General features: G+C 42.3%; 1 protein-coding gene and 1 non-coding gene across 2 annotated transcripts in view; both read right to left on the reverse strand.

Annotated features, from left to right (window-relative positions):
• NPSR1 (neuropeptide S receptor 1) overlaps positions 1 to 18,353 on the reverse strand; it is a 152,951-nt gene that overhangs the window by 5,357 nt on the left and 129,241 nt on the right. Inside the window, exons 6-7 of the mRNA XM_061414162.1 lie at positions 14,795 to 14,871; positions 726 to 812 (exon numbers count right to left, since the gene is read on the reverse strand). Of these exons, the coding sequence (XP_061270146.1) occupies positions 726 to 812; positions 14,795 to 14,871 (164 nt within the window). The remainder of the gene's footprint in view (positions 1 to 725; positions 813 to 14,794; positions 14,872 to 18,353) is intronic.
• On the reverse strand, positions 17,856 to 17,962 carry LOC133247008 (U6 spliceosomal RNA). Its single transcript, XR_009736245.1, has one exon. It is a non-coding gene; the product is annotated as a U6 spliceosomal RNA (small nuclear RNA).

An 18,353-nucleotide genomic window follows, 5' to 3' on the forward strand; every position in this document is an offset into this window, starting at 1 on the left:
GTAGGTCCATGCATATCAAGACAGGTGAATGAGGAAGTTCTGTTCTGGGAAGAGTGTTTTCCTTGTGAAATAAGAATCAGGGCCATTAACTGAGGGGACGAAAGGGGGAGGAAGTTTTGAAGGTTTGGGAATGACAAAGAATATAACACCAATCTGACATATATTAGGTGCTCTAGAAATACCTTTTTTTCTTGGACGAGGTGACTTTATGGGTCTTAAGAGTAGAGAGACCAAAAAAACAAAAAGAAAGGGAAAATGACAGGAGCGAGCAGGGAAGATAAGGCATCCATTAGGGAAGAATTTATGGTGACCTTGAAATTAAATATCCGAAGAAATGGAATGCTGCTTCTGTCTTCCTTGGTTGTTGAACTTCAGCTCTGGGGAGTGTATGCCTTCAGAAAAGCAACTGGGTCAACTAGATGATGGTGAGCATCAGCTTCAGCTAGTAATGTCTTAATTAGGTTTTTCCTCCACATTATGCATCCCCTGGCTGTGTTGGACAACAATATTCATAAAGATAGATATAGGAAACCAAATATTGGCCCGTGAGGGAGCTGCAGTGACACTGATAAGCTCCACACACATATTCCTTTCTAATTGGGAAAAGGCAGAAGTTCCCATAGACAGATTTTTTCCTTGTGTGTACTTTGTGTCACCAGGTCCCAGGTACAAATTTGTTATTGGAATGTCCACAGTTTTACAACACGAGGAGGGATGCTGCTTACCAAGAATGATGACAATACTATACTTGATGGCCTTGATCTTTGCCTTTGAGATGAGCCCTCGGTTGTAACTGGTGCACAGCTTTCCATCTGCAGATGCAAAAAGCGAACCATTAAGTGAAGTCCTGCTTCTGCCAATAGGAACACTGTAGGTTAGACCCACAGTTGTCATGGGACCACCTAGATCCTCCTCACCTATGCCCAGGAGGAACCCCCCGTCCCCCGCCCTGCCCTTTGACATATTCAGAGTAAATGGGCTGGATGCTAGAAACTGCTCAGTTAGCAGCTTAATGTAAAATGCAAATGCATTGGGACATCCAGACTCTCAAGAGACTTGGCTGGATGCCCTGAATCAACTGAATCTGGAATGAGCCAGGTGACCACAGGGGGCGACGCTGAGACATTGGTCTTGTCCCCTCAGCAACCTAGGACAAAGCAGTTTTCCTAGAAATCTTACCCCAGATGAACTTACTCATGTAACTCAGAAATCCCACTCTCAACAAAAGCTCAAGCCAGAGATATAATAAAACCTGTTCCAAATAAGAGCCTCGTTATAACTTTAATCTTATGTGGGTTGTTTGATACTAAACATGTAAGGATTAAATTTAGGAATCCACTAGAATGTAAGCTTGATGGAGACAGAGACTTTGTTTTCCTCACTCCTGTATCCTCTAAACTAGTGAATGATTAATTAATATTTATTGAATGAATTAATATAAACTCGTCTCTAGTCAAGGAGTGGTGGTAAAACAAATGACTGATTAGGACGGGCAGAATTCAGTGCAGTAGTTCTTAGTAGAAGGAGTCGTTAAATGGCACATTTGGGAATGGTGGCACTTGACGCAGGGTACCTTGAAGCTGTGAGAGAGTTTTTTACTATCATGGCTTCTACCAGCCCTCTTGGTACCTTTGTGAAAGTTGGGAAAAGATGCCCTCCCTCTGGACATAAGCAGACCCTCAGTGAGGGACAGGCATGGACAGAAGGCCAGCCCCACACACCCTCAGGTGAGTGCCACTGATTAAGGCTCAAGGGACACAAGCCTAGTGGTGGCCGAGATCAGAGGCCCACCCAGGCACACCTAAGTCATACGAGATAGGACTACCCTAGAGCCCGGCTACCATGCTCACTGGTCCTCACTACACCTTCAGCTGTCACGTTTGAAATGTATTTAAATCCTCATGGAAACTGGTGTGAAATTTACCTTTGCACTATTTATTCTACCCTGTCTGCAATCCAATCCAGCCCAACCCACCAAGCGATAAGAACTGAACAAAACAGGCTAAAATAGAGTTCCTCTTCTCTGGGAACTTTCAATCCAGCAGGAAAGATCACTCAGCATGAGGCTGGGTGAGATGAGAGAGACTAAAACCAAAAACCAAGTATGAACGAAGAAAGAAGCCATTCCCCCACTGTAATGCAGAGGTGGCCACAAGGCAGAGGCGGAAATCCCCAAGGCCAAGCTGGGGGTGGGGGCGTAGGATTGGGAAAGATGCCTGAAGCAGAGGGGAAGTCCTCAGCCAAGACAGGGAAATGAGAACATGTAGGAAGTGTTAGAATCTTGGTGAGTCATCTCGCTTGGCTGGAGCCTGAAAGGACGCTGGTTTGAGGGTGGGGAGAAGGACTGAGGCCAAAGTAGGAAGACCTTGAATGTCTCCCTGAGGAGTTTGGGCTGAGTTTCTGAGGCAGCTGCAAGTCATCGAAGCTTCTGTCTGTTTTCACAGTTTGAATGCTTACTCATTGGAGAAGACAAGCTGTTAGCAGGAATAATAGGAATAAGGGGTTTTTCTGTGCAGTGAACTGAAATGCTATATTTAATTATATAACTGATTTTTATTTCTTGATGTCTACCCTGGGAGGCCACTCTTAGGCACTATTAGGGCCTTCAGATTGTTCCGTGCATTTCACAGAAGCACAAAATTTCAGTGGTATAAGGGAGAAAATACTTAAGGAGTGTTTATAGCAGTGGTTTTTAGGTGGGGAAATATTACCCCTGGGGTTATGATTGGACACATTTTTGATTGTCACAATGGTTGGGGTGGGTGTTCCAGGCATCTAGTGGGCAGAGACCAGGAATGCTGCTAAGTATCCTTCAATGCACAGGACAGTCCCCCACAAAAGAAGAATTATCTAGTTCAAAATACTGACAGTGCCAAGGTTGAAGCCCTGATTTCCAAAGTAGTATCTTGGGAAGGATACAGACTTCAAGATCAAACCTGAATACACACTCAAGCTGCACAGCTTACTAGTGGTGTCATGCAAATTGCCTACTGTTCCCAGCGTCAGTTTCCCACTTTCAAAAATGAAGCATAAAACACCTAATTCACAGAGTTGTCTTGAAGATTAAAATAAAATAATGTATTCAAGGTGCCAAGCCCCATAGCGAGAATGTCAATTTCCTTATTAGTTGGGATGAATGAGATTTTAACAGTATTTCAGGAGGAATGAGCTGCCTTTATGGAAGTGAACAGAAAATATTACTACATTTGTTGTTGTTGTTTAGTCACTCTGTTATATCCAACTCTTCTGTGACCCCATGGATTGTAGCCCACCAGTCTCCTCTGTCCATGGGATTCTCCAGGCAAGAATACTGGAGAGGGTTGCCAACTCCTTCTCCGGGGGATTTTCCCAAGCCTCCTGCTTGATAGGCGGATTCTTTACCTCTGAATCACCTGGGAATACTCATTACTATATTTAGATAGGCTACTACTGAATATTATCTGTATATAGAATTTATATACATCAGATAATTATCAGGATGGGATTATAGCCATGGGGGCAAGTAAAAAAGACAGCAGATCAAATCATATCTTTTCAAAGTATCTCCATTTGCTGGTGTAACAGCTGGCTCCTAAACAGCATGGCTCTGAAGACTTAGTTTTTCAGAAAAACTTTTTGAGAATGACATTTGTGCTCTGAAATCTGTTTAAAATGGAAACTTGCAGTACTTTCCACAGGGCAACTGGGTGACAATATAATCAACTCCTACCATTCCATCTCCCAATGAGATCAGTGAAAAGCGTCTTTAATCTGACCACTCTAGGAAATGCAAAACCTCTAGCTCCTGGAGATGGCTCTTCAAAGTGAGATGAGCTGCAAAATCCCAGTAATTCTCCTTTATTGGGAGATAAAAGGATTATTTCCCCTCAGGCCTTGGAGCTGAGCAGGAGTGAAAAGCAGTTAAATTCAGCTGTCACTGTGCATTAATAGGGGGTAGCCTAGAGGCAGTGGGTGGATTAGATTTTGGACTGGAAGCAGGATGCTGCCTTGGGCTGTCTTAGTTCAAGGATGAATCCGAAGTGGCCTGTCGCTGTTCCTTTCCTTTCCCATGCTTCATGCCACTTGCAGAGCCCCTGGTAACCCCCCTCCCCTTTTTTTTTTTTGTGGGCTGAGCCTCTGAAGGGGGAACACTGATGTCCTGAGATTTTATTTTTTATTTTTTTTTTCTGAGATTTTAAATGAAGCAGAATTTCTTCCTGTCTGGTTGGGGCTGAGGGTAGGCATAAGTAGACCTGCAAGAGTCCTGGTGATTTGTTTGTTAATAAGGAATCTACCTGATAATATTTTAAAGTCATTATTTTTTCATATGTTGGTAACTTCATGTATTTCAGATTAATTTAAAAAATTGAACATTTTAACAATTATGTCTGATTTCCAAAAATTTTGAACTTATAATTTATTTTTAATTTCTGATCATTGATGACCTCCTTATGAACATAAACTTAATGTGAACTATTTTTAGCACATTATGTCTCATCTACTTAGCTCAGAACTTTGGCCACCTCCACTTCCTTTCCTTGTGTGTGTTTTCTTTTTTTAAAACAGAAGGTCATAGATACAAGGAAGTATGACCTAACTCACCTAACTCACAGCCTTGTCTATTCCTCAGCTCCTCAGTTCAGGTGGAACCAGGAACCCTGGCAGACCCAAAATAATTGTGGCAGACAGGTTAGCTATCCACCAAATTCTTTCCTTTGCCCCCAGGGCCCACAGAGAGATGACATTTCCCAGCCTCCTTTTCAGCAGGGGTTATTCATTTCAGTTCACTCACTCAGTCGTGTCTGACTCTTTGTAACCCCATGGACTGCATGTTCATCAAACTCATGTCCATCAAGTCGGTGATGCCATCCAACCATCTCATCCTCTGTGGTCCCCTTCTCCTCCTGCCTTCAGTCTTTCCCAGCATCAGAGTCTTTTCTAATGAGTCAGCTCTTCGCATCAGGTGGCCGAAGTATTGGAGCTTCAGCTCAGCATCAGTCTTTCCAATGAATCTTCAGGACTGATTTCCTTTAGGATTAACTGGTTTGATCTCCTTGCAGTCCAAGGGACTCTCAAGAGTCTTCTCCAACACCACAGTTCAAAAGCATCAATTCCTTGGTGCTCAGTTTTATTTATGATCCAACTCTCACATCCATACATGACCACTGGAAAAACTATGGTTTTGACTAGATGGACCTTTGTCGGCAAAGTAATGTCTCTGCTTTTTAATAGGCTGTCTAGGTTGGTCATAGCTTTTCTTCCAAGGAGCAAGCGTCTTTTAATTTCATGGCTGCAGTCGCCATCCACAGTGATTTTGGAGCCCAAGAAAATAAAATCTATCACTGTTTCCATTGTTTCCCCATCTATTTGCCATGAAGTGATGGGACCGGATGCCATGATCTTAGTTTTCCTTTCAGCTGGGGGTAGTCACATGATTAAGTTCTGCCTATAAGGAACATGGAGAGAACTCAGGCCTGGCTCCGATAAACTCCCTGAGTAATCCTTCGTGCTGTCTTCCCTCATCCCCAATCTGCTGGATACTGATGCTAAGCCATACCTTAGTAGCCATTTGGTAAAGAGTAGCAGCATTGTCATTTTGAGTTTCTGAATGACTGTGTGTCTTTCCCGTTGACCTTTACTGTCAATTCGACTTTAACTGACTTTAACTGAAGAAGAAACAAATTTCTCTTTTGTTAAGGTTACTATATTTGAGGCTTTCTCTAATATAGCTGCTAGTGCTTCCTTAACTAAAGCAGAGATTGAAGCTTCACATGCAGTGCTGTCATAATGCAAACCTACAGCATGCAGCATTGGCCTCTAGGCAGGGAGCAGGTAGTGAGGAGACCGATAGGGAAAGCTGGGACGGTAGAGATGCACTGGCTAGAAGTGTTATAAAGGGAAGGCAGGTTGTGTGCTTACTGAGACTGGACCCCCAGGGAGAGTACAAAGGTGGTATAGAGTTAGGATTCTCCAGAGAAAGAGAACATATATGTCTCTATCGGTAGCTATATCCATGTATATGTGGAAATTTATTATAGAAATTGACTCATGCAGTTATGGAGGCTAAATTCCATAATCTGCTGTCTGCAGAACCAAGAGGTCTGATGGTCTAATTCAGCCCAAATCCAAAAACATGAAAACCAGGAGAGACGATGATGTACATCTAAGTCAAAACGCTGGAGAATCAGGCACCCAATAGTGTAAATCTTTGTCCTAGTCTTAGGTCCCAGGAAGAGAGGAGGACAAGATGGATGTCCCAGCTCAAGCAAATTTGCCCTTCCTTTGCTTTTAGTTCTATTCTGGCCCTCAGTGGATTGGATGATTCTCACTGTCATTGGTGAGGCCTGCCTTCTTTACTTAGTGTGCAGATTCACATGCTTCCAGGAATGCCCTCTAGACACACTTAGAAATAACGTTTTACCAGCTATCTTGCTAGCACAATCAAGTTGACACAGAAAATTAACTATCTCAGTTGGTAAACAGAATGTTAATAGTGTGTGTTGATTGCCACCGGCTGTGTTTAGCAAAGTATTAGGAAAAAAGAGATGAACTCAGACAAGAGTTGGTTGGAGTATGAACAAAAATGAAGGAAGTTAGGGAAAGTCCTAAAATTTGGAAACTTTAAAAAAAATTTTATTTATTTTTTCGCTATGCTGGGTCTTCACTGCTGGACTTGGGCTTTTTCTAGTGGCGGGGAGTAGAGGATACTCTGTGGTTGTGGTGCCTGGGCTTCACATTGCAGTTGCTTCTCTTATAGCAGAGCATGGTCTCTAGGGCACTGGGCTTCAGTAGTTGCAGCACGTGGGCTCAATAGTTGTGACCTCTGCACTTTAGAGCATGGGCTCAATAGTTGTGGCACACAGGGTTAGCTGCCACATGGCATGTAGGATCTTCCTGGACCAGAGATCAAACCCATTTCATGGATTCTTTACCACAGGAAGCCCCTTAAATTTTGGAATCTGATTGTTTCTTGTCTTCATAGCACCAAGTACATACTTTGTATGGCCCAATGCAAATTGAAAATGCGAACGGACTGCTAAAGCAAACGTGTATACCTTTTGACTGTGCACATCTTATGCCAATGAAGCCAGTATCCAAATTCAGTTGTAAGAGAAGTTTACACCAGCAATGATCCATTCAGGATCATTCCTGAGAGGAAAGGCAGACTGAGGATGTGGCCTCCCACCTACTGTTTCAGATGACCTCAAGCTAGCTTCTATTCTAGGGGACTGAATAAGGAAGCAAAGAAACTAGTCAGACCTGAGAATTATTTTCAGAAAGATTGTGTGGATATGGTTGCTGGTGAAGCTGACTGGAAGCAAATAAGTCAGAAGTCTACTAAGATTTTTAGGAATGATATTGCTAGATAAACCATGAGGTTTATATCTTTGTTAATACTTAGAAATACCAGATTTTAAAACTTTACCAGTCCTGTGACTGACAAATTATACCTAGTTGAAGTTTAAATGTATACTTTCCTCATGTATCAGTGAGGTTGAGAACCTTGTTTTTGGCTATTTCTCTTTTCCCTCTTACGAAATGTATTTGTGTCTTCCTCATTTTTCTTCTATTTATCATTTTAAAAAATATTTTTATTGAATCTTAAGAATTCTTCATACATTCTAGATACTAATCTTTTCCTAGATAATGTATTGCAAATAGCTTCTCCTACTTTTTGGCTTGACTTTTAAATATAAATAGAGTCAAATTTATTTATCACTTTTTTGGTTTAATGCATCTTGTCTCTTGTTTAAGAAATCCTTTCTTATTCCAGTGTCATAAAGATAACATCCTTCATTGTCTTTAAAGAAATTTTAAAGTCTTACATTTCACATCTAAGTTTCAAATTTCCCTGGTATTTAATTATATTCTTTGCAGCCAAAGATGGAGAAGCTCTATACATTCAGCAAAAACAAGACCAGGAGCTGACTGTGGCTCAGACCATGAACTCCTTATTGCCAAATTCAGACTTAAATTGAAGAAAGTAGGGAAAACCACTAGACCATTCAGGTATGACCTAAATCAAATCCCTTATGATTATACAGTGGAAGTGAGAAATAGATTTAAGGGCCTAGATCTGATAAGTAGAGTGCCTGATGAACTATGGACTGAGGTTCGTGACACTGTACAGGAGACAGGGATCAAGACCATCCCCATGGAAAAGAAATGCAAAAAAGCAAAATGGCTGTCTGGGAAGTCCTTACAAATAGCTGTGAAAAGAAGAGAAGCAAAAAGCAAAGGAGAAAAGGAAAGATATAAGCATCTGAATGCAGAGTTCCAAAGAATAGCAAGTAGAGATAAGAAAGCCTTCCTCAGCAATCAATGCAAAGAAATAGAGGAAAACAACAGAATGGGAAAGACTAGAGATCTCTTCAAGAAAATTAGAGATACCAAGGGAACATTTCATGCAAAGATGGGCTTGATAAAGGACAGAAATGGTATGGACCTAACAGAAGCAGAAGATATTAAGAAGAGGTGGCAAGAATACACAGAAGAACTGTACAAAAAAGATCTTCATGACCCAGATAATCATGATGGTGTGATCACTGACCTAGAGCCAGACATCCTGGAATGTGAAGTCAAGTGGGCCTTAGAAAGCATCACTACGAACAAAGCTAGTGGAGGTGATGGAATTCCAGTTGAGCTATTCCAAATCCTGAAAGATGATGCTGTGAAAGTGCTGCCCTCAATATGCCAGCAAATTTGGAAAACTCAGCAGTGGCCACAGGACTGGAAAAGGTCAGTTTTCATTCCAATCCCAAAGAAAGGCAATGCAAAAGAATGCTCAAACTACCACACAATTGCACTCATCTCACACCCTAGTAAAGTAATGCTCAAAATTCTCCAAGCCAGGCTTCAGCAATATGTGAACCGTGAACTTCCTGATGTTCAAGCTGGTTTTAGAAAGGGCAGAGGAACCAGAGATGAAATTGCCAACATCCGCTGGATCATCAAAAAAGCAAGAGAGTTCCAGAAAAAGATCTATTTCTGCTTTATTGACTATGCCAAAGCCTTTGACTGTGTGGATCACAATAAACTGTGGAAAATTCTGAAACAGATGGGAATACCAGACCACCTGATCTGCCTCTTAAGAAATCTGTATGCAGGTCAGGAAGCAACAGTTAGAACTGGACATGGAACAACAGACTGGTTCCAAATAGGAAAAGGAGTATGTCAAGGCTGTATATTGTCACCCTGCTTATTTAACTTCTATGCAGAGTACATCATGAGAAATGCTGGACTGGAAGAAACACAAGCTGGAATCAAGATTGCTGGGAGAAATATCAATAGCCTCAGATATGCAGATGACACCACCCTTATGGCATAAAGTGAAGAGGAACTAAAGAGCCTCTTGATGAAAGTGAAAGTGGAGAGTGAAAAATGTGGCTTAAAGCTCAACATTCAGAAAATGAAGATCATGGCATCCGGTCCCATCACTTCATGGGAAATAGATGGGGAAACAGTGGAAACAGTGTCAGACTTTATTTTGGGGGGCTCCAAAATCACTGCAAATGGTGACTGCAGCCATGAAATTAAAAGACGCTTACTGCTCGGAAGGAAAGTTATGACCAACCTAGATAGCATATTCAAAAGCAGAGACATTACTTTGCCAACACAGGTTAGTCTAATCAAGGCTATGGTTTCTCCTGTGGTCATGTATGGATGTGAGAGTTGGACTGTGAAGAAGGCTGAGCGCTGAAGAATTGATGCTTTTAAACTGTTGTGTTGGAGAAGACTCTTGAGAGTCCCTTGGACTACAAGGAGATCCAACCAGTCCATTCTGAAGGAGATCAGCCCTGGATTTCTTCGGAGGGAATGATGCTAAAGCTGAAACTCCAGTACTTTGGCCACCTCCTGTGAAGAGTTGACTCATTGGAAAAGACTCTGATGCTGGGAGGGATTGGGGGCAGGAGGAGAAGGGGACGACAGAGGATGAGATGGCTGGATGGCATCACGGACTCGATGGACGTGAGTCTGGGTGGACTCCGGGAGTTGGTGATGGACAGGGAGGCCTGGCGTGCTGCGATTCATGGGGTCACAAAGAGTTGGACACGACTGAGTGACTGAACTGAACTGAACTGAACTGAATTGATGAATTGAGGTGAAGATCCAATTAATTGATTACCCTATGATCTTCTGTCGTATATCAAGTGCTTATATTATATGTGTGGGTCTCTTTGGGAGCTTTTTTTTTTTTCCCTATTGAATTGTGTCTATACCATACTCTATTAGTCACTCTAACTTTATGATAAATCAGTGTTTATACATTAAACCTTTACTACCTTGGGCTTCCCTTGTAGCTCAGTCAGTAAAGAATCTGCCTGCAGTGCAGGAGACCTGGGTTTGATCCTTGGGTTGGGAAGATCCCCTGGAGAAGGAAATGGCAACCCCACTGCAGTGTCCTTGCCTGGAAAATCTAATGGACAGAGGAGCTTGGTGGGCTGCAGTCCATGGGGTCGCAAAGAGTCAGGCACGACTGAGCTACTAACACTTTTACTACCTTGTTGTAATTCTCCAGAACTGTCTTCCTGGCTTTTCTTGACTCTTGAAATTTCCATGTATGTTTTTAAATTGGCTTATCAAGCTTAAGAAAACATCCCATTTGAATTTTGATTTTAACTATATCAATCTGTGAATCATTTGAGGAGAATAGACATCTTTATAGAACTGAATCTTGCTATCCACAAACATGCTATATATATATAAGTTTCATTTATTATATATATATATATTTTTTTTTTTTTCCACATGGAAAAGGAAATGGCAACCCACTCCATTATTCTTGCTTGGGAAATCCCATGGACAGAGGAGCCTGGCAGGCTCCAGTATATACATAGGAGTTGCAAGAGTCAGACCTGACTTAGTGGCTAAACAACTTTTTTTTTTTTTTGCCTTTTGTTGAAGGTAGTTGTTTGCAGAAAAGCCATTTCACTCTCACGTACTGATAAAGAAAAGTACTTAAAGCGCTTATTTTAAGTTTATTTAGCTGGAAGTGATCAGGACTTTAACCCAATTGCTCCTAATCAGAAACTTTTTTCTTCAGCTTGTTCTGCCCCATTTAACTGGAAACATGTACTTTGGCTATAGCATGGGTCACATCATATCTTCCAAGTCATATTGGCCAGATGCAGTTATATCCAGATATGTTACACTTTGTCCATTTCATGGGTGCACCTCTTCCATCTCCTGCCCACAGGCAGTAAATGTTCTGTTTTATAAGAGTAAACATCCCTGGGCATCCAAAGCAAGCTCATTTATAAAGGATAACCTACAGGATTGGAAACCTCATATTCTCTACCTCTCGCCTGCCAAGCACTCGTTTTGGGGAAAGTCTGTAGATCATTTATTAAATAGTTATTTCTTTTCCTTTCTGTCAGACTTGAGGGAGAGAAAATAGACATACTTGCCAGGAAGAAGAATGATTCTGAAACTTGAATTGTGCAGCCTTGTTTACAAAGTTAGCTTCTGTTCACACTAATCATTGCTTATTTCCCCTTGTTGATGGGCAGTAATCCTGGAATACTAAAACCAGTGGAAACCTTTGTCCTAGCCAACTCTGGAGTTACTTGGCTCTAATGAGATTGACAATCGAGCTGCTTATGAATAAGATACAGAAAGTACACAGGATTTTTGGAACTACTCTCTGCTCCTCATTCCAGAAAAGGGTCAGTGATGCTGATACAAAGATATAGACAAATAAAAAATTGATATGATGGACATATAAACTTGTACTAGAGAATAAAAACTGATTGTAGCCATTTCCACCTTTGGAGAGGAGAGGCATACTGTATATCAGTGGAAAATGGATCTCTTGGCAGCTTTATAAAATCTCAGGGACTGGAGGATGGGGGCATCTAAGGGTGCAGGAACTAGAAAATTGAGTAGCAGGGAGATCTGGGGGACTCTGGAGAGAGACAGGGTAATCACAGATGTGAAAGCCCTGCTGAGATAAAAGTGGGAGATCCCGCAAGTGGTGGGTAGCTGACAGAATGTGGAAACTCTTCATCACTTCAAGCCTAAGGAAACGAGATGGATTCCATGATTCATTGGATCAAGAGCAGAGGGAACAGATGAGCTGTTGGAGGTGAGACCGTGGGGTGAGAGCTCAGAGGGACAGTGAAAGAGGACACACCAGTCTCCTGGAACTGGCAGAAATCACAGACAAGGGTTTAAACCAATCTGATTTAAATCTGAAAGTACAGGAAGACCTCAGCCTACTTAAGCAAAATTAGGTCACCTTTTAGATTTTTAAATACATCAAAACACTTCGGGAGATGATTCTGGAAGAGTGCTCTGAAGGCAGAGCTCAGCAGAGAGGCTGGCGGGTGACAGCCATGCCAACAATCCTGAGTTTGAGTTTTATAATTAAAAAAAAAATTTAAAAATTGAGCTTTTTTCAGTCATTCACCACCTTCCTTTCTGTAATGTTCTTTCTTCTGAGAGGCAGCCTGATGTGGAAGAGAAAACATAGGCTGATATATCATGAGCTACCTATGAAAACAAGCAAATTGCTTAACCTTTGAGCCTGTCTTCCATGTGTAAGAGAGAGATGATGATACCACCTTACAGAGCTGTGTAAGGATTCAGGGAGGTAAAGTATGGAAAGGACCCAGAAGTGGCTGACTGAGCACAGCTGCAGAAGGCTTTGTGCCTTCTCATGCACCTCTCAAGAACAATAACCACCTTAATATTCCTTTTCAGTCAACTCAGCCGAGGAGAGGAAAAGACAAGTCAGAATTACAAGGCCTAACTCCTTCATCCCGGGACCGTGCCTGCAGAATGAGGAGAGGGGTCAGGAGCCGCGTTAGGCATTACTGCCAACTGACGGTAGATGCACTGTCTGTCTTGTCAGTCTGTGTTGACAGACTAAGCAAACAAATGGACAGTAGCCAGATCATATTTAAGATGGAACTTTGACCCACACTCTGCAGCAACCAACCCAGGAAACCAACCCATTATCTACAGTAACCAGTCAAGGAAACCAACCTACTCTATGCAAGTCAGACTCGTAGAAAGTCAGACCACTGTTTCTAACTCAGAGTCCATACACTGAATAATACCTCCTCGAACAGTCTACCACAAATACCCAAGACTTGACTACTGACTGATAGCTCTTCAATTTTTGCCCCTATTGTCAACTTAAAATCAACCAGAGAAAGCCAAATATGCATGCCTAACCCATCACACAGGATGCTGTGCTTTTGATCAGCACACTTACAGCTTCCCCATGACAATAGCCCCCAATCAGGGCACATCTGAGGCTTTACCACTCCTCTGACTGCTTTTGTGTTTCTGTCAAAAGACAAGTGATGGTGGCTGATTCCCTTGCTATAGCAAGCTTTGACTAAATAGCCTTTGTCTATTCTCATTTGGTTGGTGTGTGTTTATTTCCACTGTCTCTCTCTCTTCTCACTTTTTCCCCTGACTCTTCCCCTGTTATGCCTTGTGTATTTGTGTCATCACAAAATTCATAAGTTGAAGACTTAACCCCCCAATGTGATGGTATTAATTTTTGCAGATGGGGCCTTTGGGAAATAGAGTTAGATGAGAACAGGAATCTTATGATGGAATTAGTGCCCTTATAAGAAGAGACAGTAGAAAGATTTCTGTCTCTCCTCTCTGCTTTGTGAGTAGATAGCAAGAAGCCAGCAAGCCCATCTGCAATCCAAGAAGAGAGCTCTTACCAGGAACAGAATTGACTGGTACCTCGATCTTGGGTTTCCAGTCTCTAGAACTGTGATAAAATAAATTTATTGTTTAAGCCACTTGCTGTGGTATATTGTTATGGCAGCTTGAGCACACTAAAATACCCTCCTTTTCCCTGTGTTTCCCCTCCAACCTAGAGCTCTGGGCTTTCCAAAACCCTCTGGTCCTACCTCACTTGAGCTGTCAAACTAGGATCATGAACTCTGTTAAGTGACAACTCAATCAAAAACCTACCCAGACAATGCAATGATATATCTATATAGATATGTATAATTTAAAATTAATATGATTTCCATTTGTAAAAGATGGATGATAATTTTTGCAAAATGAATATATATGTGTGGTCTTGGTCCATGGAAACTCCATGGTCTCCTTTTTCAGAACTAGCCATTTTATAGTAACTAGACACCCAGGAGACGTTCTCTTCTCTCTCGGGCATGTTTGTGTGCTGTGTTCTCTTCAGGTTATTGTCAGAGGCCCAGAGGTGTCTGCCTGGGAAGCAGATGGGCCTCCAAGTCTCAGCACCTATTGTGCAGGTGGTGCTCAGCAGTAAGGTTGCTGAAATGGGATTTGGGGAAGGGCTGTAGCAGGCAGTCTTGGGCTTGTTCTGCTGTGTGGGGTATGCTCAAACCATGGGGAGGGCATGTATTCTGCCTTGACTGTCCTAGGGCCCAGGACTGTTTTGTGGTTAGATGACAGTTTTTCTGTAAATTTAAGCCAAGCAGAAATGTCTGTCCTCATGTTTTGCTGAACGTGTGGCCTCCTCCCTACACGGTCCTCTCTTTTCATACCAGAGTCCTCTTGGGTGCCTCTCTGCAAACCCACCAGGATAGGGTTACCCTCAGACCCTGGCTTAGAGCTGTTTCAAGGGGCTCTGCTGGCACAGCTTAGCCAGACCCAAAGTCCTCCTTCCTCAGATTTTGGGAGAGCCATGTGGAGAAGGCAAAGCCTGCCTGAAACAGCTTTTGGGGGGTCTGATGTGCCAGCTGGTCTCTGATATAACAGCAGGCTTGTTATAACTGTAAAACCCCAGCTCATGTTTGCTAGAGAAAAACCTCTGCAGAAGCAAGATTAGCTAAAGATTTGGTAATGCAGATGAAAGACTTACCTGAGCAGTTGGAAATCACTGTCTCATAGGCTTTGCTTTTGACCCAAATAGTTCTGATCACAATGGCATAGATGACACTGCGGAAAGGACCAAAGACAGTATTAAAGTGGCTGGTGGGCCCTCACGCTGAGGACACTGCAGTCCCCCAGGTGTGAGATGTGGAGGCAAGGGTCTTTCAACCGTGGTCTGCCCCCCTATCCTTCCTGATTACAGAGTCACAGTAGATGGCAGCCGCTGCTTTTTTTTAAGTCAGGAGCCTTGGACTGGGTGAAATCAAGTGATTTCTCCAAGATAATTCAGATGGTCAGAGGTACAGCTGAGACTGGAATCCAAACACAGGGTCTGGGGTCAGAAAAATTTAGATTTGTAACTAGCTCTATTATTTGCTGGTTGTATGGCCTTGACAGGCTTTCCTCGACTCCATAATTCCTGCCTCAGGTGTTCACATCACTGTCATCCTCTCCCCTTGAGTATGGCCAGACCTGTGACTTGCTTATCAGTGCTTTGGGGTGAAAGTGATGGGATGTCTATGATTACATAAGTGTGCAGGATCTGTCTTGCTAGTGTCTCTAGTGCATTGCTAGCTTTGAAGAAGCAAGCTTTTGTGAGTCCTTTAGCCCCAAGAAATCAATTCTGCCAGAAGTCCAGGGAAACTTGGAGGAAAATCCTTCCTTACTTGAGCCTCTGATAACACCTCAGCCCTGGCAGACACCTAAGCAGAGGACCCAGTTAAACCATGTCCAGACTCTGACCCACAGAAGCTGTGAGATAATAAGTTAAAGCAACCCGAACCCATTAAGAGATAAATTATCATGAACCTGGTGACTTAAAATAATAATATGTTACCCAGAAATAAATAACTAATACACTGAGTGAAACAGGAAGAATTGTGTCCCTCCTCCCCAAATTTATATGTTGAAATCCTACTGTCCAATATGGTGTTATAAGGATATGGGACTTTGGGGAGGTGCTTAGGTCATATGGAGGGTTGCATCTTCATGAGTGGGATTAATGCCCTTGTAAGAGGATATTCCCACAGAATTCTCGTGACATTTTTGTCGTGTGAGGCTACAAGAAGAAGTCTGCAACCTGGAAGAGAGCCCTCACCCAACCGTGCTCCTGCTCATGCTCGTTGCTAATTCATGTCCTACTCCTTTGCGACCCCACGGACCGTAGCCCGCCAAGTTCCTCAGTATTCTTTCCCAGGCAAGAATACTGGAGTGGATTGTCATTTCCTCCTCCAGGGGATCTTCCCAACTTAGGGGTCAAACCCACATCTCCTGCATTGCAGGCGGATTCTTTACCACTGAGCCACCAGGGAGGCCCCACCCAACTGAACTGGCAACCTGATTTCAGACTTCTAGGCCCCAGTACTGTGAGAAATATATTTCTGTTGTTTGCAAGTCACCTGCTCTGTGTTGTGGTGCTCTATCATAGCAGCCAGAACCCACTAAAAGACTGGGTCTTAGTTTAGACCATCAAATCAAGTTAATAATGCAAACTTAAGAGTTTTTTAGGGATCAAATGTGACAACCTTTAAAGTGCTATACACAGTGTTTTAAAATTATCAGAGGCTCAATGAATGTCATTTTCTTTCCCTTCCTTCTTCATTTTTCACATGATATCACACCTAATATTGCATGATATAATCTGCACCCAGGGTCTTCCCTGGTGACCCAGTGGTAAAGAATCCGCCTGCAATAAAGGAGACGTGGGTTTGATCCCTGGGTTAGGAAGATCCCCTGGAGGAGGAAATGGCAACCCACTCTGGTATTCTTGCCTGGGAAATCCCATGGACAGAGGAGCCTGGTGGGCTACAGTCCATGGGTTTGTAAAGAGTCGGACACGACTGAGCGACTAAACAACAACAATAGCAGCAAAATCTGCACCGAACAGGAAAAAAGGACTAATGACTCAAAAGCATTAGCAAAGTTTGTATCCTTTATCCCCTTTGATAAATATAAACATACCCTTCTTTAATTAGTTATTTGACATTTCTAATATACTAAGAACCTTGACTAAAAACTTTGAGACAAAGCACTGCTTCATTTTAAAACTGCACTAACATCCCTCTTGAGAATCACTTGGGTAAAAAAAAAAATCAGAGTTCTAGTTCACAGTAGCTGACAAAGCACTAATTGCTTTTAATGGTCTCTGTAATATAACTCAATTAATGACTGTGGTAAAACCCTCCTTATTGCTTTTCCCTGCTCAGAGAACCTCCTCTGAGTCTGCCAGGAAAGCTCAGGGTCTTTGAGAAGCATATTCGCCCCTCCTATACCTGCCCAGGGACTTTTCTGGAAATTGTTTGTCTACATGAAAGAAAAAATGAGAAAGCAAATTGCTAGTGAGTCTATTCTTTTCCCTAAGTTGAATATTTGTGAGATCAGGAAAACTTTTTCCCAGATAAATGAAATACAAGGAAAGGTTATAATATCATCAAGTATAATTGAGTACCACAGTTGCAACCCTGCTGCTTAATTGAATAATAATTCAAGTATTTGTTGATTATCAACCGTATACACAGTGGAAAATTAAGAAAGGTTTTATGTGTTAGGGGTTTGGGCCTTAGTCACCCCCACCTTGTCCCGCTAGGATCAGTCAGGCAAGTAGAAAGCCAGGAGCAGCTTTACTGTTAGCCAGGAAAACTAATAAGTAGGATGCCCCTTTATTTCCGAAATGCGGCCACTTCTCAGGATGTAACAGTCATACATCAGAGAGAACTGTGAATACATCTATTTCCTTCTTGCTGATTCTTTTCATCTAATTAATCAGCAAATTCTGTGAATTGTCCCTTCAAAATGTCTCCATCATATGTACCTTCCTCTCCACTTCTGCTCTTCAGCATCACTTCAGACCCTTACAGTATCTTCTTGTTTAATATCTAGAACCTTCTTTATTGTGATGAAATAAATATAACATAAAATTTACCATTTTATCCATTTTTAAGTGTACAGTTTGGAGGCATTAAGTACACTGACATTGCTGTGCACCTCTCACTATCATCCATCTCCAAAACTTTCTCATCTTTCCCAGCTGAAACTTTGTATCCATTAAGCACAGAAATATGCATGAACGCACAAATTAATGTGTCATCCTTATGCAGGGGCCATGACAATTTTCTTTGTATCCTTCTAATTTTAATATATGTGCTGCCAGAACAAACACTCCTTATCCTCTCTTGCCTGATTTATTGCCATAGTCTTATAAACATCTCCACTTTGCTACCATCTGGAATGTCTATACCACTTGCCATCAGAACTGGAGCTTTGGGACAGAGAATCATTCCTTGGCTTAAAAACCCTCCAGTGCCTCCATTTTCCTACACGATGCTATCTAGTCTCTTGAGCAGGGCATCCAAAGCCTCCCACAATCTATCTCTGCCTTCTTCACCTCTATCGTCACCATCCTGCCTCCCTCTACTCCAGTGTCTCTCAATACACCTTCTTCCATGTCAGCAACAGGAGGAGCCAACTAAACTAACCCCAATCCCATGCTTAATATGTAGTTGGCTTTGAGTGAACATAAGGTCCGATGTCTTCCATTTCTCTGTGTCTCC

This window comes from Bos javanicus, chromosome 4 (assembly GCF_032452875.1).
Source record: "Bos javanicus breed banteng chromosome 4, ARS-OSU_banteng_1.0, whole genome shotgun sequence".
Taxonomy (NCBI): Eukaryota; Metazoa; Chordata; class Mammalia; order Artiodactyla; family Bovidae; genus Bos; species Bos javanicus.